This window comes from Arvicola amphibius, chromosome X (genome assembly GCF_903992535.2).
Source record: "Arvicola amphibius chromosome X, mArvAmp1.2, whole genome shotgun sequence".
NCBI lineage: Eukaryota > Metazoa > Chordata > Mammalia > Rodentia > Cricetidae > Arvicola > Arvicola amphibius.
In genome coordinates this window covers 137,143,769-137,168,043 of record NC_052065.1, presented here as the reverse complement: position 1 = coordinate 137,168,043, position 24,275 = coordinate 137,143,769, and the positions used below count along the sequence as shown (strand labels likewise).

The 24,275-nt window shown below is 39.0% G+C and overlaps 1 protein-coding gene across 4 annotated transcripts in view; it reads left to right on the top strand.

Moving 5' to 3' along the window:
- The first annotated feature begins 509 nt into the window (after positions 1–509).
- F8 (coagulation factor VIII) overlaps positions 510–24,275 on the top strand; it is a 159,820-nt gene continuing 136,054 nt past the window's right edge. For 2 of the 4 annotated variants that reach the window (XM_038316787.1, XM_038316786.1), the window contains exons 1-3: positions 1,482–1,809; positions 15,781–15,902; positions 17,748–17,870. In XM_038316787.1, coding sequence (XP_038172715.1) covers positions 1,664–1,809; positions 15,781–15,902; positions 17,748–17,870 — 391 coding nt within the window. In that variant the 5' untranslated portion in view covers positions 1,482–1,663. Of the gene's footprint in view, positions 640–1,481; positions 1,810–15,780; positions 15,903–17,747; positions 17,871–24,275 lie in introns of those variants that run through there. The other 2 variants (XM_038316788.1, XM_038316790.1) reach the window with 2 other exon arrangements.

The window sequence follows — 24,275 nt, the reverse complement described above, 5'->3', positions numbered from 1 at the left end:
TGGGCTTGATATTTATTAGCATGTAGTGAATTGTCACCCTGTTGTAAGAAGAACTCCATTTGAACTCTTATATATGTATACATGTGTATTTTAGAAAGCATCTACAGTAGTAGGTTTCCGTATGTCTTTTGCAAATACCTTTAGTGTTAGTAATCACTTCCCATACTCCCTTCTCTTTCTAGTCCTCCTATCCTTATCCTTACTTAACACTTCTTGTTCAGTTAGTCCTCTTCTCTTTTCATACCCACTTCCCTTGAAATCTGCCTTCCCTTGCTGGCAAAATGCTCTTTCCTGTGGGATTAATCAGAACTTTCTCACGGCCCTCAGGAAATTGGCCTAGTTTTCTGATATCTATGGATACTCCAATTTAAGAACACGTATCTAAAGATTCAGTGTTAACATTCACATATGAAATATTTGTCTTTCTGGATCTAGATTACTTGATTGAGAATGATTATTTCCAGCTCTATGCATTTACATGTAAATTTGATAATTTAATTTTTCTTTACAGAAATGGAATAGTATACCATTGTGTGAATGTACTGCATTTTCATCATCAGTTCTTCAGTTGATGGACATCCGGGCTTTTTCCAATACTTGGCTATTGTGAATTGGATAGCAATGAATATGGATATACAGGTATTATTATAGTAAGATGTAGACTTCTTTTGGATGTATGCCAAAGAGTTATATAGATGGGTCATATGGTACGTTTGTTTCTAGTTTTTTGGGGGAGGGAGGGTGCCTTAGTTAAGGTTTATATATCTTTGACAAAAAACCATGACCAAAAGCAACGTGGGGGTGACAGGGTTTATTTCAGCTTGTACTTCCAGATAACAGTCCATCACTAATGGAAGTCAGGACAAAAACTCAAGCAAGGCAGGAACCTGGATGCAAGAACTGAAGCAGAGATCATGGAGGAACATTGCTTAGTGACTTGCCCTTTATGGCTTGATCAGCCTGCTTTCTTATACAACTCAGAACCACCTGTCTAGGGGTGGCTCTACCTATAGTGACCTGGGGCCTCCCATATTAATCATTAAATAAGAAAATGTGCAACAGACTTTCCACAGGCCGTCTTATGGAGACATTTTTCCAACTGAAACTCATCTTCACAAATAACTCTGGTTTATGTTAAGTTGACAAAGCAGAAACAACAACAACAGGACAGAGGACACAGGTGTCTCTAGATCAGGTGGGCAACTGGAGAGTTGCTGTGGGGAAAACGAACTGGGATCTGGTAAATCCCAAATTTTCTTTGCTGCTGGTACTGAGGAAGAGACTTTTAGAACAGTCTAGGAATCTGAGTACAATTGAAACCTCTTCTTTAGTATCCTGTACCTTTTCTCAAGGACTCAAACTTGGTAGGATACTCGCAGAGTGGAATGGGTTAAGCCTTAGCTCAGCCACCCTTTTCCTATTCCAGTTTTTCCTGTGCCTGCTTTGCACTGCCAAAAGGAAGTAATTCTTTTCAGCTCTGCTTAGTGCTAATGCTACTGTCACTCTCAGAAGATAAATTTCCATAAAATCCTCTGCAAAATATTTAGGACTTTTCACTAAATCATAAATATTTTGCATTTTTGTCTTCTTGAGAGCTAAAGATATTTTAGAGAAGATTTAATTTTTCACTTTTTTAGTTGAGCATTTTCTAGGAATAAAAGCCATGCAAATAGCACTCTTTGCTTGCTTCTTTCTTAGCCTTTTCTATTTCTGCTCTAGTGCCACCAGAAGATATTATCTAGGTGCAGTGGAAGTGTACTGGAACTATAGGCAGAGTGACTTACTCAATGTGCCACACTCGGACACAAGGTAAATATGCGCTGTTGAATGTAACATTGTGAGGCTATGTCTTTGACTAGAAGATGCAGACACTAGGCAAAAGTGGATGACTAATACTTAAGTCCTTCAAACATTTGCAGGTAAGGTGTGCATGCAGTCTGATTATTTGCACCACGTTGCTTGCCATTTCTTCTCAGGGACCTAATTTACTCACTGATTTTTGTTGTTTGATCATTGATTCTTTGTTGCATGTTGGCACTGTGGTTTAGAGAGAAGGATGGGATGAGGGAGAGTGAAGACGCAAGGAGCATGGGAGAGAAAGAGTAGAATTCCCCTTAGCTTACCCCAACCTTCCATAGAAAGAACTAGAACAGTGAAATTCTCAGGAGTATGCATATGGTAGACTTTTGTCTGATATTTGCCATTGCATCAGAAGCTTTTCATCTTTAGGAAGGGACTCTGGTTTATCTGATGAGATTAGACCATTAAATGAGCTCCTCAGTATTATAATTGTCACTGACTTAATTCAATTTTCTACCTCTTCTTAAATCTATTATACCTTGATTTGATAAGGTATTGAAACTGAATTATATGATAGTCTATTATTTTGTTAAAGTATTGTCTGTACTATATCTCCCTTGTCATTCTTGACATTTCTCTCCCGCTACATCCTTCCACTCTTTTCTCTTTCTCCTTTTAAAAATAATACTTACAGGACATTTCCTGATTTTATTGGGAAATAAATATATTTTGGGTTTATTTATGAATTTTTTAGCCTTTCTATTACTGCAATTTCTGCTTCTCAATTTCATTCATCAATTCTTTCTAATTTTATTTGGATCACTTTGTTCTATTTTTGCTTATCAAGTTGAATGCTGAAATTACTTATTTTGTGTTTTACTGTGTTTTTTGCTTTGGCTTTCTTTGTTGTTTTGTTATGAGACAGGATTTCTCTTTGTAGCAGTTTGGGCTATCTTGGAACTCACTTTGTAGGTCAAGCTGGCCTCAAACTCACAGATATCCACCTGCCTCTGCCTCCTGAGTGCTGGGATTAAAGGTCTGTGCCACTACCACCTGACTTTTTTTTTAAATAATTTTTATTTTTTGTTTTGTTTTGTTTTGTTCTGAGACAAGGTCTCACTTTGTGGCACTGACTGTCATGGAACTCACTTTGTAGACCAGGCTACTCTTGAATTCACAGAGATCATCCTGCTTCTGCCTTTTAAGTGCTGGGATTAAGGGCGTACACCACAGTGCTGGTCTTTCACTGTGTTTCTTTAAATGTGTACTATAAAGTTTTAAACACAACCAGGAATATGAAAGGAGGAAAAACAGGCATTCATGTCCAGATTTGGCTACATAGTGTGTTCATTGCCAGACCAGATTACTGGTGACCCTACCTCAAAATACCAAAAGAGATGGGGAGGATTTAAATACAATGTATATATTGTATTAATGTAAATGCTACATAGAGTCATATCATAGATACTGCATAAGTATTTTTGGTTGTTTGTGTTTCACTTCCTCATTCTCCCACATCACCCAGTCTTATTCAACACACATATTACTAATTTTTAATAACTAGAATACTATATATACTTTATTTACTTTTTCACTCAGAAACACCTTATAGAATTGTCTATAGGTCAGTAGACACAACCTTAATACATTCTTTTTAATATCTGTATAAGTGCTGTATCATATGAGTAAACACATTCATATCATTATCATTTTGGAGGGTGGGCTCTATCCAATATCATAGTGTACTGATGTAGTATTCATCCACTTAGGCTTTCACTTATTTTGTGGTGTTTGGGGTGGACTTCAGGCCTCCTATTTTATTCATGAGTGCTTTATCACTGAAATACAGTCCCAGACATGTTGTTATTTTAGCAAACAGATTCTCTGGGGGTATTTTGCTGGAACAAATGAAATAGTTGTTTTGTTTTTGAGACAGGTTCTTTCTATATATCTCCAGCTGTCCTGGAACTCACTTTGTAGACCAAGATAGCCTAGAACTCATATTCACCCGACTCTGCCTCCTAAATTCTGAGATTAAAAGTGTGCACCCTACAACCAGTTGTTTTAGTTTCAACTTCTAGAAAGTTCAAGACTCTTCATGAGTATACTGTATTTGCGTTTTTACCCCCTTATTGCCCTCCAACTTTTCTCATGTCCCCCACCCCCAACTTCCTCTCAAATTTGAGTTCATGGTAGAACATGCCTGTTCTGTCTAGTATGTACTATCAAAAGCAGTAATTGTGGTCCTCAGGATCTTACAATCTTTCTGCCCACTTTTCCATGTATGATGTTTCCTGAACCCACTTAGTTATAGATGTCGCATTTGGGACTGTGTCCCCATGGTTACTTATTCTTTGCATTTTGACAAGTTGTGGTTCTCTCTAATAGACTCCAGCTGTACTTATCTATGGTATAAGGGTGGGTGTTTAGAAGGCAGGTGGAAACTATATTACTTTAATTATAGGGTAGTTGTGGGTTCTTTTGTAGGGTCTATGATCTCTTCAGCCACAGGTTCTTGTCTAGGTTTACATACCAGGCAATGTGTTCCCTCCAACTGAATTGATTTTATATCCAATTTAGGCAGGTATTGGTTACTCCCAAGATACAAGTGCTGCTATTTCACTACTGAGGCATCTTGCTGGTTTCATTATTGTTGTTGTTCTTGGATTGTACAACTGGGTAGGACTGAGAATAACTTTTCTTTCTTGGTAGCTTGCATAACACCTTCTGACAGTATGAATGCTAGTCCTCAGGAAGGGGGATTCCAGGTTAATACTAGCTCAATTCCTCCAAGGTCGATGAGCAAAGTCTGTGGTGTCTTGAACAATAGGATGTTGTGTGTGGTGTGTTCAACAATAGGATATGATCTTCATATTTTGGCAGGTAGCCAAGAGCAATGACAATTGCCTATATTGTTCTGGAGAGTCTCTTGGACCCCACCCAACAACTCAAAAGGAGATATCCTTTGCCTGACACACTAACACTCTGGGATTTTTATTAGTCTATAACTCCCAGGAAATATTATTTCACTGTGTAGGGTAACTGTATTAAAATGTGTGTGTGTGTGTGTGTGTGTGTGAGAGAGAGAGAGAGAGAGAGTGTGTGTATGTGTGTGTGTGTGAGAGAGAGAGAGAGAGAGAGAGAGAGAGAGAGAGAGAGAGAGAGAGAGAGAGAGAGAACATATTATTGTATGTACTTTTTTTCGAGACAAGGTTTCTCTGTGTAACAGCCCTGGCTGTCCTGGAACTCACTCTGTAAACCAGGCTGGCCTCAAACTCAGAGATCCACCTGCTTCTATCTCCCATATACTGGAATTAAAGGCATGCACCATCACTGCCTGGCTGTATTTGCATCTTTAAATAAGATTATAAAGCAATAAATTTCATTATGACTTTTCCAAACATCCTTAGTGGTATTTATCCCTCCTTCCTTCCTTTCCCTGTTTTCCTTCTTCCCCTTTCCCAGTTAAGTCCCTCTGTTTTTCCTTTCCCACTGTATCCTGCTACCCCTGTTTCTAGAGCTCCTTCTTCACCTTCTACCAATTGTCCCTTTGTTTGTTCCTGGTTTCTACAGTTATTGCAAGTTATACAATCAATTCTAAAGATTCAGAGCTAGGATCCATAAAGCAGCAATGGACATTGGCATGCAAGTATCTTTGTAGTAGAATATGGAGTCTTTTGGGCATATACCCAGGAGTGGTATATCTGGTTCATATAGTAGTTCTATTTGTAGCTTTTTTAGAACTTCCATACTGATTTCCAAAGTGGCTGCATCAGTTTATACTCGATGGAATAGAGTTTCTCTTTCCCAAAATCCTCACCAGAATTTGTTGTCATTTGATTTTTTTATGATAGGCATTCTAATTGGGATGAGAGGGAATGTCAGTGTAGTTTTAATTTGAATTTCTCTAATTGCTAATGATGCTAAACACTTTTTTTTTTTTTTTTGGTTTTTTTCGAGACAGGGTTTCTCTGTGGCTTTGGAGCCTGTCCTGGAACTAGCTCTTGTAGACCAGGCTGGTCTCGAACTCACAGAGATCCGCCTGCCTCTGCCTCCCGAGTGCTGGGATTAAAGGCGTGCGCCACCACCGCCCGGCTGATGTTAAACACTTTTAAAGTGTTTATTAGCTTTTGTATTTCTTCTAGTGAGAACTTTCTGTTCAGTTCCACAGCCTTTTAAAATAATGAGTTTTCTCTCTTTTTCTTATACCTTTTTTATTTTAGTTTTTTAAAGATTCTAATGAAATTACATTTTTCACTTCCTTTTTTTTCTCTCCAAATCTTCCACTATATTGCTGTATTTAAAATTCATGGTCTCTTGTTTTTCATTAACTGTATTGCTTGGATATATTATATGCATGTGCATATATATTCCTAAATATAATCTTCTTAGTCTGTATATTGTTACTAATATGTATTTTTTTCAGGGCTGACCATTTGTTATTGAATAACAATTGATGTGTTCTTTTCCAGAGAAGACTTTTTCTTCCTCTCTTGTCATTCCTTAGTTGCCTATAGTTCTTTGTGTGGGTTTGAGATCTCCTGTACTTTTCCTAGTCCACTTTGGCATGTCTATTGGTGTCATCCTTGTTTAGTTCACATTTGTTAAGTTGTGTCCATGAGATCTTTTGGATGTAGTTTCTGATATTACTAGGAGACACAATCTCATAGCAGAGTCCCTGTTCCTCTTGCTCTTACAATCTTTCCACTCCCACTCCCCAAACCTTCCCTAAGCTTTAGGCATAGGCGTGTTTTATAGATATCCACTGGGACTCTGCACATTGATTGATTGTGGTTTTCTGTTATGATCTCTATTTGTTATGAAGAAAAGTTTCCCTGATGAGAGGTGAAGACTAAAATTATCTGTGGATATAGGAAAAAATGTTGAGCCGGGTGTTGGTGGTACATGCCTTTAATCCCAGCACTCAGGAGGCAGAGGCAGGCAGATCTCTGTCAGTTCAAGGTCAGTCTGGTCTACAAGAGCTAGTGCCAGGATGGGCTTCAAAGCTACAGAGAAACCCTGTCTCCAAAAACAAACAGAAGAAAGAAAGAAAGAAAGAAAGAAAGAAAGAAAGAAAGAAAGAAGAAAGAAAGAAAGAAAGAAAGAAAGAAAGAAAGAAGAAGAAGAAAGAAAGAAAGAAAGAGAGAAAGGAAAACTGTTTAACATTTCATAGGGATTATGCTGATTAGTTTAGTAAAGTAGTTGATGCAAGTTCTCCTCTAATGTCCATGACTTTACTGGCAATGAGTAATTAGCTAGGTTTCCATTACCAGGCATGGTTTCCCTCTCATTAGGTGGGTCTTAAGTCCAATCAGAGAACTGTTGGTTTCCACCAAGGTAAACATGCCACTACTGCATTCTTAAGGTTATCATGCCATGCTGGTCACTAATGTGGCTCATAGGTGTCATAGCTGGGTAGGACTTGGTTGTCTCTCTCCTTTGGAATGCTTGTTTCCTGTTTATTGTTTGTTTTACTTCTTTGTATATTCTAAAATGATCTGTCTAGTGTATAGCTTGCAAAGATTTTCTTCTGTTCTGTAGGCTGTCTCTTCACTTAATAGATGGTTTGTCTCCACTTGATAGATGGTCCTTTGATGTGCAGGTCCCATTTGTTGACTATTGATTGCCCTTATTTCCTAAGCAATGAGAATTTTTTTTATTCAGGAAACCTTTCCCTATTCTCATATCTTTAAGTGTGCTCCATACTTTGTCCTCTAGCAGTTTCAGTTTCATATCTAATATTGAGGTCTTTGAGCTATTTGGAGTTTATTTTGTATGGCGTGAGAGATAAGGATTTCGTTTCTTCTACAGGTAGATATCCAGCTTATCCACACCATTTGTTAAAGATGTTATCTTTTCTCCTGTGCATATTTTTGGCCCATTTGTCAAAAATCAGGTGACCGTAGGATAATGGACTTATATCAGGACCTTCTACTCAATTGCATGATCTGTCTTCTTTTGTGCCAATACATGGTTTTCTTACCATGTCTCTGCAATATAACTTGGACTTGTAATCAGCTATAGTAGTAACTCCTGCAGTAAGTATTCTTTTTGCTCGAGATTTCTTTGGTTATGGGAATCCTTTTTGTTTCCACATGAATTTTAAGATACTTATTTTATATTACTATGAAGAATGTAGTTGCAATGCTGATGGAGATTTGCATTGATTCTGTAGATTGTTTTTGATAGTATAATTTTCATTATACTAATTCTTCCAGTCCTTGAGCGTGGGAGACCTTTCTATCTTCTTTTCTTTTTATTTTTTTTAAAGAAAACAAACTATCTTTTTTCATCATACATATCAATCCAAGTTCCTACTTCTTCCTTTCCTCCCATTCCCTCCACTTATCCCCCCCACCTCCCATCCACTCCCCAGGGAAGGTAAGGCACATTGATTTGGGGAGGGTCCAAGGCCCCCCCTACTATATCTAGGCTGAGCAAGGTATTTGTCCAAAGAGAATGGGTTCCCGAAAAGCCAGTACAAGCAGTAGGGATAAATCCTGATGCCACTGCCAGTGGCCCCTCAGTCTGCCCCAGCCATGTAGCTGTGAACCACAGAGGGACTAGTTTGGTCCTATGCTTGTTCCTTCCCAATCTGGCTGGAATTGGTGAGCTCAGGTAAACTGTTTCAGTGGATATACTTATCATAGTCTTGACCTCTTTGCTCATGTTCTCACTCCTCCCACTGTAGAAAGAAGCGGCGGGGCTGCGTCCCGCCACTGGCTAGCTTTGCCCAAAATAATTACACGGAAACTGTATTCTTTTTTTTTTCTTTTTTTTTCTCATGGTTTATTTTTTTATATTTAAAAAGTTCCATCTCCTTCCCTCCTCCTCCCCCTCCCTCTGCTCCTCCTCCCCCTTCCCTCCCCTCCTTCTCCCCCTTCCCTCCCCTCCCCTCCACCCATACCTCCCCTCCTTCCCTCTCAAGGCCAAGGAGCCATCAGGGTTCCCTACTCTATGCTAAGACCAAGGTCCTCCCAACTCCCCACAGGTCCAGGAAGGTGATCGACCAAGCTGAGAAGGCTCCCACAGAGCCTGTCCATGCAGAAGAATCAGAGCCCAGCGCCATTGTCCTTTGCTTCTCATTGTCCCGCTGTTGGCCACATTCAGAGAGACGGGTTTGGTCGCATGATCCATCAGTCCCATTCCAACTGGATTCTTTTAAACACTGCCTGGCCCATTATCTGTAGCCTCTTATTGGTTAATTCTCACATCTTCCTTTAACCCATATTTAGTAATCCGTGTAGCACCAAGAGGTGTGGCTTACCAGGAGAGATCTTAACCTGCGTCCATCTCAGAGAGGAGAATCATGGTGACTCACTCTGGCGACTGCCTGAAGCGTCTCCCCACTGCTGCTACCCAGCATTCTGTTCTGTCTACTCCGCCTACCTAATTTTCTGTTCTCTTAAAGGGCCAAGACAGTTTTCTTTATTAATTAACCAATGAAAGTAACATAGACAGATAACTCTCCTCCATCATCCCACTCTTCAACTGGACTTTGGGAATCTTCTTTAATTTCTTTCTTCAGTGTTTTAACATTTTGTTGTATAAGTCTTTCACTTCTTTTGTTAGACTGATACCAAGGTAATTTTTTAGAACACATTTATGGATTTATTTATTTTATGTAAATAAGTGTTTTGCCTGTGTGCATGTCAGTTCATCACTTCAGTACCTAGTACAAAAGTCAAAAGAGGGATCCCCTAGGACTGAAATTCCAGTCAGTCATGAGCCACCACGTGGGTTTTGGGAACTAAACCTAGGTCATCTTTAAGAGGAGTCAGTGCTCTTAACTGCTGATCCATCTCTCCTGTCCCCTTCCAAGGTAATTTTTGTTAATTAGATTGTTACCCTGCTTATTTTCTGTTACATTGATTTCTGACCTTGTGCTAGCTAGTTTTATGTCAACTTGACACAAGTTATAGTCATCTGAGAGGAGGGGACCTCTTATGGAGAAAATGTCTCCATAAGGCTGGGCTGTGGGCAAGCCTGTGGAGTGTTTTATTAATTAGTGATTGATGGGGGAGAGCCCAGCCATTGTGGGTGATTCTGTCACTGGGCTGGTGGCCCCAGGTTCTATAAGAAGGCTGCTGAGCAAATCATAAAGGGTAAGCCAGTAAGCAGCACTCCTCCATACCTCCAAGTTTCTCTTGAGTTCCTGCACTGACTTCCTTCAGTGATGAAGTGGAAATGTAGCCAAATAAATTATTTTCTCCCCAAGTTGTTTTCATCATAGCAATAGTACCCTATGACAAATTGATACTAGATTGTGGGGTATGGCTGTGACAAACCTGATCATGTTATTTGGGGGAGGATTTTTGAAGAACTTTGGAACTTTGGCCTGGAGAAGCTACTGAGTGTTCAGACCTTGGTGAGCTGTTCTGTGGGAGTATGGAAGATAAAAATATTAAGAGAAATCAGAGAATGGAGTTCTGGCTTGTGAAGTTCCAGAGGGAGGTTTTAGAGTCACATAAAGACTATCAGGGCCATTGGATATTTTGAATTAAGAATCTGGCCGGGCAGTGGTGGCGCACGCCTTTAATCCCAGCACTCGGGAGGCAGAGGCAGGCGGATCTCTGTGAGTTCGAGGCCAGCCTGGTCTACAAGAGCTAGTTCCAGGACAGGCTCTAGAAACTACAGGGAAACCCTGTCTCAAAAAACCAAAAAAAAAAAAAAAGAATCTGGTCAGCTAGAACTGTATAGTCAGGTATGATTAACAAGAGATCAGTACTATTAAAGTCAAATCTTCGTGTTACTGAGAACTTGATGCTGGTTAACTGGAACTGAGAAATTAGTGGGGATTAGAAAGAACATTGTTGAGGTAAAATATTCTGGGAAGTGTTTCCTCAGAGTCATCACACAGAATCTGTGCTCTACAGGTAACCTAGCTGTACCTCATGCTGACAGCTTAACTTGGTAATATAAAAGTAATACAGGTAGTACTGGTTTTGAAGGCATAAAGGGTCATGGAGAACAACTGAGACTTGGCACTGTGAGTACCAGGAGAGGCCATTAGTGAAGATACAGCCTCAATAGCAGCTGGAGGTCCAGGATTAAAGGACTCATGCAGGGACACTGAGGCTTGGTACCATGAAGGGAGCCTAAGAGAGGCTATTAGTAAAAGTGTGTGTGGATCTGTGCACCGTGTGTGTTACTGGTGCCTGCAGAAGGCAGAAAGGGCATCTGATCCCCTGGCGTTAGAGTTACAGATGGTTGTGAGCTGCCATGTGGTGTTGGGAATCGAACCTGGTATCTCTGGACGAATAGCTAGTACTCTTAACTGCTGAACTATCTATTTCACCAGTCCCTGTATTGTATTTTTTTTAATATTGAGATTTAAAAGTTTTTTTATATAGTCTCAATATTACAACTTTATAAGATGTATATTATGTGACTATTATCCCATGATGTGGGTAATCTTTTCACATTACTAATAGTATTCTTTCAAACTCAAAGTCTTTCATTCTGATGAAGTCTAATTTATCTGTTTTTTTTTACCTTAGTTACACTTAGTTATACTTTTGACATAATACATAAGAAATATTTGCCAGATCTTAGGCTTCATTTTCTTCTATGCAGTTTATATTTTTAACTTCTACATTAAGGTCTTTGATTCACTTAAGACTTGTTTTTTGTGTATGGTGTAAGAAAGGGATACAGGTTCATTCTATTGTTTGTATAGCCTGCAGTTGAATACCCCGAGTAGCAGCCCAGAGGACCAGGTACCTGGTATCATATTGAAAAGTTGGTCACTTATCTGTTTGTTCTTGTTAACAATTAATAACGAGATGATTATACATCATGAAGTGCTTTGTATTTTAATTTAATCTAGTAGCCTGGCACAATGAATAATACTTTTGGTATAAAATTTTATTTAGGAGGTTTGGGAAGTGACTCACACAGTAAAGTGCTTGTTTTACAAGCATGAAGAACTGAGGTCAGATCACCAGCATCCGCATAAAGATTCTAACACTGGGGAAGCAGAGATATGCAGATCTATGGAGCTTACTGTATAGCCAGCTTATCTGAATCAGTGAGCTCCAGGTTGTCTCAAAAAAAATGGAATCCTGAGAGATGGCCCAGTGGTTGACTTATTTCTGCTCTTACACAGGACACAAATTCAATTCCTAGCACTCACATTGTTGAACCTTAGAGTCCAACTTCATCCCAAGAATACACTCTCACACCTCAATTGATGTAAAAGCAAGAGGATTTTAATTCTTCTGTGGTAGGGTCACTTAGCATTCAATAGTATTCAATGCCAAGGACCCCAAATGCCTGTTACAAGCCATTTTTTAAAGTGAAAAACCATAGAAACAAGTGTGTGGGGGGAGGGACTTGTGGGCAGTTTTCCAATTATTAGGATTGGCTTATTCAGGGGGGCTTCTAATAACAAGTGGTCTGAGCCAGGGCTGGAGAGTGGGTGCCAGATCAGACAAGGCAACAGGGAACATCTGGGGATCATTCTGACTCCTTTCCAGGAACTGAGTCAAAACATTGGTGGACATCTGTGGGTTATCTTGTCCCAATTCTAGAAACGGAGCTCTATTTGGAGAATATCCTCAAGGTCATAGGAGATGGAAAGTTCCCAACATTTCAGTACGTGCATGTATTCCCAGGGAGGTGGGGGTGGGGAAGCACTAAGGCACTCAGAAATGGCCACAAAATTGTCTTAAAGTCCTACAACATGATGGCTCACAACCACTTGTGACTCCAAGTCTGCAGGATCCAAAGCTATCTTCTGGCTTCTGCAGGTACCTGCACTCATGTGGCATACACTCACACAGACTCATAAAGATAAAAATAAGATAGAGAGAGATAGAAGACACCAACATTAACATCTGACCTCCATATTTACACACACACACACACACACACACACACACACGAACACAAGTACACACATTATACAACCCACACTAAAAATGAATCTAATGAAGTAAATAATTCATTAGCAGGATGTCACATGTATTTACTAGAAAAAAGTAGATTTTTTTGTTTTAACATTAGCATTTTGTAATCTAGATTATTTTGACAACAGGATAAACTGACTCTAAACACATCCTGACAGACTCCGCCAAAGTTTAAAATAAACAGCTAAGGAAATTCAAATTTACATTATCTGTTCCTGCAGTTACTCAACTTCTTCTAAGCAAAGGTCAGAAAATATAATGGTTTTCCAACTGGTTTTAGATAAAATTTGAAAGAACAATTCATGTCAGGAATAATTATTGCCAAGTACATTTGGCAGAATTTATATATCAAATTCCAAGGGAAATACAAACAACACTCACAGATGTTAAGAGGAAGCAACGTTAGAATGGATTATAAAACATTTTTTTTCTATGATGTTTTGTGCTTCTACAACAGTGGAAAATTTCCATATAATTAACATGTAGTATGCCGATCTTCTTCTTACACTCACTAATGTGTCTCTATCCCAGAAAGAAAACAAAGATATTTGTTGCTGAACACAATCTTATATAAGAGGAATAGTGTGTATATAACCAAACCCTGTGCAATTTTTCTTTTAATATATTGAACAATTAGTATTGGTTAAAGTTTGGCCCATTGGGGTGCATTATTTACTCCACCATTATATATCAGTGCCACCAACAAATGGATTGTGGTATACCAATAGTTAATTTTTTATAATAGTGTATGATGTTGACCTATCTATAAAAGGCCAGGTGAGTGCCTCTCCCGGAAACTAGTCATCATCAGGTATCTCCTGTAAGGCCATGAGTGTGATGAGGCAAAAAAGGATTAGAGGGGTTCCTAACCTTCTGTTTATACAGTTATCTTAGCCCTCTAACCCATGAAGTTCCCCCATGCATTTCTCTGCAAAGAAATTCTATTTACTGGAAGACTTTCCTTATCAACCCCTGGTCTTTGGCCCACAGCCACTATAGAATGTCTTTTGTCAAGGCCTTCAGTTGGCAGAGCCAGTCAACTGGCTCTCAGGTATCTTGGAAACCCTGGAATGGAGTGAAATTCAGGGCTAAGTGGAAGAGTGGACCAGCAGAATATGATACGAGTGAAGCCAGCCCCACTTTGCCCTGCTTGGTCAGAGTCCTTGACAGAGGTCTCTGAAAAACTAAGTATCATATCAGATATTTGACTGTTAAGAAGACTGTTAAGCATTGAAAGCCAGCAGAGTCCATCTCTGCTGACTTCCTCCCAGTGTTTGGTTAGGTTGCCTTGGAAGAGTAGTAAACGGTACTTAGAAAATTTCTAGTCTCTGTATCAATTCTAATTCCAATTCTCTGTTACAAATCTCTATTCCAATTTATTCTTGTTCTAATTACTCAATATTCTTCTTCTTCTTTTTCTTCATTTTCCTTCATTCTTTATCCTTCTTTACTCTTCCAGTCTTTTTTTTTTCCGCTGGTACAAATTCCCAAGCATATACATATACACATATATATGCATACATACACACACACACATCCATTCATTAGGAACTTATTAGTAATAAAAATCTGCAAGGAAAATTCTCAGGGACACAGGTATTCTTTGAAGATACACAGCAAAATTTATCAGCTAGTTTGTAGCTAACCACAGCTGCAGCTGTGAGGAGGTTTGGGCCCTCTCTTAAAGGAGCCACTGCAGGTTACAAAGGGAGAAAACTAAGCCATTGAGAGATCTAAGGAAGAGGCAGAGACTAACATGGTTAGTCAGTTGGGTGCTATTGGTCTCTTGAAGGACTATCATATAACAAGGCCAGACACCTGCAATACTGCTCTAATTAATCATAGATCTTTGAAAGACTTAGATCTAGCAAGGCCAGACACACGCAGTTCAGCTCTGTGGAAGTTCCTCCTGTAATCTCTCCACAAGGACTTTCTTCTGGTCCAATAATCCTGTCAAGGAATTAATTATAGAGAACAGACTTCTAAGTAGTTTTTTATTGTAGTGTGGGACAAAAGGTTTGACTGTCTTATTTTATTTGCCAGAATTACACAGTTTTTTTTTGGGGGGAGGGGCGGGGGGAGAAGTCATCCTAACAGAACACAGGAAAATTGTGCCCAACATATGAGGAATACACTGCTTAAGAGTCACAAAGCTGAATTAGAAGTGGAGCATGTTATCACACAACAGAATTTGCAGTTAGAGACAGCCAGCTATTCAAAATGCAATATTTTTCACGGCTGTGCTTATGTGAATTTAACCTCCATCATATGTGTAAATGTCTGCTGGATTGGCCTTTTAAATGTCAGCTGATCTGCATAACCTTGCAGATCCCATGAATTCCCCCTTTTTCATTTAATAAATGCAGTTGATGAATTTCTCTCTGGGAAATGCATACTTCAGGTCCTAAGTGTCTGTGGATGACTGGAAAAATGATAATGATGTTGAAATTAATAATCAACAATCGATATTGATAGTTAATCAATAATTTGTATTTGTAATCAATATTTATAATTATCAATTTATGTCTATAATTAATAATAAGTCAACAATCCATATTGATGGCAAACAGAGGACTAGTTTAACCATCTTCTAGTTGTATATGACTTTATAATATCTCTGATCTATAGTAAGGCAGAGGAGTTATATAGGAATCTACAATAGTTTGTATGACATGGTGTGGTTAAACATGTCCAAATGTTATGATTTTGAGTTATCAAAAAAGAATGGTTGAACATAGAATGTTAGTTTTATTAGTCTTTGATTAATTGTATTAGATTTGATTAATTTGTATTTTGATTAAGCATTGTTAAAGGGTTTTTATTAAATGTTTTATTCATTTAGTAGACTGAAAGTATATAGATCAAGAAGATGTCTCCATTAAAATCAGAAGCATTTTTAGTTTATATTTAAGAAATGACCAAAGGGAATATAGAACCCTAAGCTCATGACTGAATAGCAAGCATCCTTGTTCTATCAGTTTATTAGAATTTTATTAATGTTAAACTTGAACTTTTGAAATCTTAATATAACAATATCAAAAATGAATGACCTTTTCTTTTCTTCATCCAGATTTCTTCCTAGAATGCCAACATCTTTTCCATTCAACACCTCCATCATGTACAAAAAGACGGTATTTGTAGAATACATGGACCACCTTTTCAGCATTGCCAAGCCCAGGCCTCCCTGGATGGGTAATGAAAACAATATTGAATGCTAATTACAATGTTAGTTAACTCATTTCCTAGCAAATATCCCTAACCTCAGGGCTGTACTTAGAGAGTGTGGTCACCAAAGGATATATTCTTTAACCAGATGTCCTTAACTACTACTTTTAGGAAAACAAACTGACTGGATTTTATGTCTCCTCTGCTTGGCTTCTACAAGCTTGGTCTTGGATTATTTCCTTTTCTTTTTCTCTTTAATCTAGTTTTATCTTCTATAGTTTTGAAGCTTTAAATTTTTGTCTATGTTCTAATAGCTCCACTTCTATATTTAATTTTGACCCATTCTAAATATCAACTCTTTATCCCCACTTAGATGTCAAATAAGCATGTAAAAAGACAAGATATTTATTGCATTAACAACATTTTTATCAATGCTAGAGATCTAACCTAGAGCCTTGCACATGTTCAACAATTGCTTTACTACTGAGCAACACCACCTTACCTGTCTTAGAATTGATGCTGAGAATTATAGGTGACAAATGCTCTCATATTTGAAGTCTGAGCCTTGACTGAGATTTTTTTTCATGTAGTAGGCATAAACTGTTCTTCAACCCCTGGCCCATGATCCCTCTGCAGCCTATATGAAAGAAGGTTAGGAATGTGTAAGATTTACCTTTAAGGATTTCTTTGGAAAACATTTTTGGTATGTTCCCTACTGAAAGATGGGAGGGAGGCCACTTGAGAGGGAGGATTAGGAAAAGAAGCCAGGAAATATATGAAGCTGCCAACAAAAGTACTTTTACCTGCTGAAGATTTTTTTTGCGGGGGGGGGGGGCAGGGAGGCTCTTCAAAACTTAGCAGGAGGATTAAGGGAGCTTTAAGACCCAGAAGACATCACGCTGGAGAGATGGATCAGAAGGACAAGTGAGATTGTTCAGAGGTTAAGAGCTCTTGTTACTCTTGCAGAGGCCCCAGGTTCAATTTCTAGTACCTACATGGTAGTTCACAAACATCTGGAACTCCACTTCTAGATCCCGCACCCTCTTCTGACTTCCTTGGACACCAAGCACACATATGGAGCACAAAGGCATGCAAACAAAACACTCATACACATAAAATAAAACGAATAATAAAAAAGATTCAGAGAACATCAAAGTTAGTCATTTAAAAGGAAAGAAATTGTTAGCACCTACAAACATTAGTGTCTGTGAATATTTGGACATTACTAAGAAAGATTTAGGCTTGATCAAAGTGCAAGAAAGAAATTTCACAGAATGCAGCTAAAAATTGTGGTCATTTTGGAAAATCAAAGCTATTTCATATTTTCATGTCACTGACTCCAATTCATTCAATAAACCATTTATAAGTATCTTATAAAGATATCAACATACTGTAACTCTTAATTTCCTCTTGATTTCTGTATTTTGGACTATCTACCCATTTGTCATAACTGAAATTAAATTATAGGCATCATCTATGATCTCTTCATCTTTCTCCCTCCCTTCTTCCCATAACGTCCTACATATTATGTTCCCTGTATACATCTCTAATCTTATTTTTTATTATTCTACTGGTCATTCACATAAATTCAGTCATAATATTCAACTATGCCAGATTTATTTATGCCTCAAGACTTTTGCATTTGTTTTATTTGCTTTTAATGTTATTCTCCTAGATCGTTGAATTAATGAAACATTGAATGACTTATCAGAAATAATTTCTCAGAACAACCCTGAGGCTGAAATAAAGTTAGTAGAAAGCATAACTGCTATTTACCAGTTTCCACTGTGACTTTAACTCTCACCTTTATAATGACAGGCTCAGAGTATGTTATCTTTCAAGTAATTTTTAAGGGACATCTCATTTTAACAGGTCTGCTGGGTCCTACCATTTGGACTGAGGTTCATGACATTGTGGTCATTACACTTAAAAACATGGCTTCTCATCCTGTCAGTCTTCATGCTATTGGTGTTTCCTACTGGAAATCTTCTGAGGGTGAGTTAAATTCTTTCCTATTGTCCTGCCATTCTAGTCATAGAAAGATGAAGAAGCATGTTCTTGGTAATAAGGGCCATGTTTCTCCATTTTGGATTGCTATAAAATAAACACTTAGCTGGATACCTTACAAAGTAAGAGGATTATATAATTAATAGTTCTGAGTTCTAAGAGCATCAGTTTTCATGACAGCTCCATGCCATGTAGTATAATAAGTGATCATAAATATAAACTTCTGAAACAATGAGCCAAAATTAACCTTTCCTTCTTAAATGTCTCAAAACTATTACATTGGAACCAAATATCCAATACAAGAAACTTAGAGGGGCTTGTCTAAACAGTGTTATACTGGAATTGTATTAATTCTTTTGTATATAAATGTATTGAAAATTAATAATTATAGTAGCAGTAATTACTTATATGTACTTCATTCAAGGCCATATGCTTTCTGGTGGCAGAATCAGGTCCATAAGTGGGCCTATCCAACCCTAAAACTTGTGCTCTGAACCACTATTCCACAGTACAAAGATTTGTATAGATAATGCTGAATTTTGTTTATATAACTAGAACGTTCCATGAAATGAACTGGGTGTGACTGGGGACCAAGGATTCAATGATACCTTCAGCATCATTTATCTCACATTTTTTTGCTCTATATTTCTTCTGTTTTGGCTTTTTTTTTAGTTCTACTGTTTTTTTTATTATTTTTTTATTAAAAATTTCCGCCTCCTCCCCGCCTCCCATATCCTTCCCCCTCCCCCTACTCCCTTCCCCCTCCCTCTCCAGTCCAAAGAGCAGTAAGGGTTCCCTGCCCTGTGGGAAGTCCAAGGTCCTCCCCACTCCATCCAGGTCTAGGAAGGTGAGCATCCAAACAGGCTAGCCCCCCACCAAAGCCAGTACATGCAGTAGAATCAAAACCTGGTGTCATTATCATTGGCTTCTCATTCTGTCTTCATTGTCAGCCACATTCAGAGAGTCCAGTTTGATCACATATTTGTTCAGTCCCAGTCCAGCTGGCTTTGGTGAGCTCCCATTAGATCAGTTCCACCATCTCCGTGGGTGGACGCACCCCTCGCAGTCCTGACTTCCTTGCTCATGTTCTTCCTCCTTTTGCTCTTCTTCTGGGCCTTTGGAGCTCAGTCCAGTGCTCCAATGTGGGTCTCTGTCTCTATCTCCATCCATCGCCAGATGAAGGGTCTATGGTGATATGCAAGATATTCATCAGTGTGGCTATGGGATAAGGCCAGTTCAGGCACCCTCTCCTCTGCTGCCCAAGGACCTAGCTGGAGAAATCCCCTTGGACACCTGGGAACCCCTCTAGAGCCAAGTCTCTTGCCAACCCTAAAATGGCTCCCTTAGTTAAGATATCTTTTTCTCTGCTCCCATATCCACCCTTCCTCCATCTCAACCATCCCATTCCCCCAAAGTCTCCCCAATCCTCCCCTTCTCCCTTCTCTCTCCCCATCTCCCCTTCGCCCCACCCCTCCACCCCCGTGTTCCCAACTTTTGCCTGGCAATCTTGTCTACTTCCAATATCCAGGATTATAACTATATGTTTTTCTTTGGGTTCATCTTCTTATTTAGCTTCTCTAGGATCACGAACTATAGGCTCAATGTCCTTTGTTTATGGCTAGAATCCACTTATGAGTGAGTACATACAATATTCCTTATTTGGCTCTGGATTATCTCACTCAGTAAAGTGTTTTCTATTTCCATCCATTTGCATGCAAAATTCAAGATGTCACACATAATATAAGCAGAGAGGGTTTTAGTAGGAAGCTTCTAGGCATTGCCCATAAAATCTGGCTGGCTGACACCTTCCTTGCCTTTGAGGGTCAAGCAATGCCATTGGTCAGAAAAAGGAGATATTGGAGAACCAGTTGGGATTTGATTAATTCTCTTTTCTCAAGGATCATCATGTTTTGCTCATCCAGTCTTCCCTCTGCCCCTTCTCACCTTGTTTAACTGATAACTACACACATAGTTCATGCTCAGGTTCATGCCTTTGTGCCCTCCGTCCAATACCAGCATTATCTCTGCTTATATTAGGTGTGATCACCTTTGAGAGACTTTAAATGTCATCTTTGCTTAATAATGTCAAATAAGATCATCATTCATAGTCCGTCAGTTTTGGTGTTGCTAATTTAACTTCTGACATATGTGCAGCCATTTGGGTAAGAAGGATGCAAGCAATTTGATCCACCTTGACTGTCTGCGGAACCCATTTTACTCACTTACAAATGACAGCATGAGTATGATACTTCATTTTGATAACAAGGAAATCTAAAGTTTGCCTCCACAGTCTGGAAGAACAAAATGAATTCTGACAGGAGCCTAAAAATAAAAACATCTGTTTGCAGCAGGAAATAGTAATGATTTATGATTCCAACATCACTGCGTGATGTGTTATTTCACTTTATGGTAATTTATAGCATTTAATGTACTATATAAATCGACATAAACTGAGGTAATGCTCCCCAAAATTGCAATAAAAGGAACAGAAATGCAGAAAAAAATTCAAGATGTCATTGTTTTTTACTGCTGAGTAGAATTCTAACGTGTATATGTGCCACACCTTCTTTATCCATTCTTCTATTGAGGACCACATAGGTTGTTTCCAGATTATGGCTATTACAAATAGTGCTGCTATGAACATAGTTGAACAAATGCTTTTGTAGTATGATTGGGCATCTTTTGGGTATTTTCCCAAGAGTGGAATTGCTGGATCCTGACGTAGGTTGACTCCCAGTTTCCAGAGAAACCTCCACACTGCTTTCCAAAGTGGTTGCACAAGTTTGCATTCCCACCAACAATGGATGAGTGTTCTCCTTACTCCACATACTCTCCAGCATAAACTACCATTGGTGTTTTTGATTTTAGCTATTCTGACAGGTGTAAGATGGTATCTCAAAGTTGTTTTGATTTGCATTTCCCTGATCGCTAAGGAGGTTGAGCATGACCTTAAGTGTCTTTTGGCCATTTGAACTTCTGTTGAGAATTCTCTGTCAGTTCTGTACCCCATTTTTAAATTCGGTTAATTAGCGTTTTAATTTCTACTTTCTTGAGTTCTTTATGTATTTTGGAGATCAGACCTTTGTCTGATGCGGGGTTAGTGAAGATCTTCTCCCATTCAGTAGGTTGCCTTTTTGTCTTAATAACGGTGTCCTTTGCATTACAGAAGCTTCTCAGTATCAGGAGGTCCCATTTATTCATAGTTGCTATTATTGTCTGTGCTATTGGGGTTATAAGTAAGATGTGGTCTTCTCTACCCATGTGTTGCAGACTACTTCCCACTCTCTCTTCTATCAGGTTCATTGTGGTCAGATTTATATTGAGGTCTTTAATCCATTTGGACTTCAGTTTTGTGTGTGGTGATAGATATGAATCTATTTTCATTCTTCTACAGGTTAACATCCAGTTATGCCAGCACCATTTGTTGAAGATGCTTTCTTTCTTCCATTGTATAATTTTAGCTCCTTTGTCAAAAATCAGGTGTTTATAGGTTTGTGGATTAATATCCATGTCTTCGATTTGATTCCATTGGTCAACATCTCTGTTTTTGTGCCAAGACCAAGCTGTTTTCATTACTGTAGCTTTGTAATAGAGTTTGAAGTCAGGGATGGTAATGCCTCCAGAAGTACTTTTACTGTATAGGATTGTTTTGGCTATCTTGGTTTTTTTTTCCATATAAAGTTGATTATTGTTCTCTCGAAGTCTGTGAAGAATTTTGTTGGGGTTTTGATTGGGATTGCATTGAATCTATAGATTGCCTTTGGTAAAATTGCATTTTTTTTCTATGTTGATCCTCCCAATCCAAGAGCATGCGAGATCCTTCCATTTTCTTGTATCCTCTTCAATTTCTTTCTTCCAAGATTTAAAGTTCTTGTCAAATAGATCTTTCACTTCCTTGGTTAGAGTTACCCCAAGATATTTTATGCTATTTGTGGCTATCATGAAAGGTGATGTTTCCTGATTTCCCTCTCTGCTTCTTTGGTTTTTTTTTGTGTGTGTATATGAGGGCAACTGATTTTTTGAGTTGATCTTGTATCCTGCCACGTTACTTAAAGGTGTTTATCAGCTGTAGGAGTTCTTTGGTAAGAGTTTTTGGGGTCGCTTATGTATACTATCATATCATCTGCAAATAACAGAAGTTTGACTTTTTCCTTTCTGATTCGAATCCCCTTGATCTCCTTATGTTGTCTTTTTTGTTTGTTTGTTTTTTGTTGTTTTTTACTTTTTTTTATTAAAAATTTCCGCCTCCTCCCTGCCTCCCATTTACCTCCCCCTCCCCCCTCCACTCCTCCTCCCTCTCTTGTCCAAAGAACAGTAAGGGTTCCCTGCCCTGTGGGAAGTCCAAGTTCCTCCCCCATCCATCCAGGTCTAGGAAGGTGAGCATCCAATCAGGCTAGGCTCCCCCCAAAGCCAGTATGCGTAGTAGGATCCAAATCCAGTGTCATTGTCCTTGGCTTCTCAGCAGCCCTCATTGTCCACCATGTTCAGGGAGTCCAGTTTTATTCTGTGCTTTTTCAGTTCCAGTCAAGCTGGCCTTGGTGAGCTCCGATTAGATCAGCCCCACCATCTCGGTGGGTGGGAGTACCCCTCGCGGTCCTGACTTCCTTGCTCATGTTCTCCCTCCTTCTGCTCCTCATTTGGACCTTGGGTGCTCCGTCCGGTGCAACAATGTGGGTTCTGTCTCTATTTCCATCCATCGCCAGATGAAGGTTCTATGGTGATATGCAAGTTATTCATCAGTATGACTGTAGGATCTGGCCTTTTCCGGCTCCCTCTCCTCAGCTGCCCAAGGAACTAGCTGGGGGCATCTCCCTAGACACCTGGGAACCCCTCTAGAGTCAAGTCTCTTGCCAACCCTCAAATGGCTCCCTTAATTAAGATATATACTTCCCTGCTCCCATATCCACCCTTCTTGTATTCCAACCATCCCATTCACCCATGTTCTCCCCATCCTCCACTTCACACTTTTCTCTCTCCATCTCTCCTAACCCCCATCCTACGCCACCCCTAAATTCCCAATTTTTCCCCGGCAATCTTGTCTACTTCCAATATCCAGGAGGATAACTATATGTTTTGCTTTGGGTTCACCTTCTTATTTATCTTCTCTAGGATCACGAATTATAGGCTTGATGTCCTTTATTTATGGCTAGAAACCAATTATGAGTGAGTACATCCCATGTTAATCTTTTTGGGTCTGGGTTACCTCACTCAGAATAGTGTTTTCTATTTCCATCCTTTTGCATGCAAAATTCAAGATGTCATTGTTTTTTTTTATTGCTGAGTAGTACTCTAATATGTATATATTCCACAGTTTCTTCATCCATTCTTCCACTGAAGGGCATCTAGGTTGTCTCCAGGTTCTGGCTATTACAAATAATGCTTCTATGAACATAGTTGAGCAAATGATTTTGTAATATGATAGGGTATCTCTTGGGTATATTCCCAAGAGTGGAATTGCTGGGTCCTGGGGTAGGTGGATCCCAAATTTCCTAAGAAACCACCACACTGCTTTCCAAAGTGGTTGCACAAGTTTGCATTCCCACCAGCAATGGATGAGTGTACCCCTTACCCCACAACCTCTCCAGCAAAGGCTATCATTGGTGTTTTTGATTTTAGCTAATCTGACAGGTGTAAGATGGTATCTCAAAGTTGTTTTGATTTGCATTTCTCTGATCGCTAAGGAGGTTGAGCATGACCTTAAGTGTCTTTTGGCCATTTGAACTTCTTCTGTTGAGAATTCTCTGTTCAGTTCAGTGCCCAATTTTTTAATTGGGTTAGTTAGCATTTTAAAGTCTAGTCTCTTGAGTTCCTTATATATTTTGGAGATGAGACCTTTGTCTGTTGCAGGGTTGGTGAAGATCTTTTCCCAGTCAGTAGGCTCCCTTTTTGTCTTAGTGACAGTGTCCTTTGCTTTACAGAAGCTGCTCAGCTTCAGGAGGTCCCATTTATTCAATCATATCATCTGCAAATAACAAAAGTTTAACTTCTTCCTTTCCAATTCGAATCCCCTTGATCCCCTTATGTTGTCTTATTGCTATTGCTAGAACTTCAAGCACTATATTGAAGAGATAAGGAGAGAGTGGACAGCCTTGTCGTGTTCCTGAATTTAGTGGGATGGCCTTGAGTTTCTCTCCATTTAATTTGATGTTATCTGTCGGCTTGCTGTAAATAGCCTTTATTATATTTAGGAATGACCCTTGTATTCCTAATCTCTCCAAGACCTTTATCATAAAAGGGTGTTGAATTTTGTCAAATGCTTTTTCAGCATCTAATGATATGATCATATGGTCTTTTTCCTTCAGGTTATTTATATGATGGATTACATTGATAGATTTTTGTAGGTTGAACCAGCCCTGCGTCTCTGGATGAAGCCTACTTGATCATAATGTATAA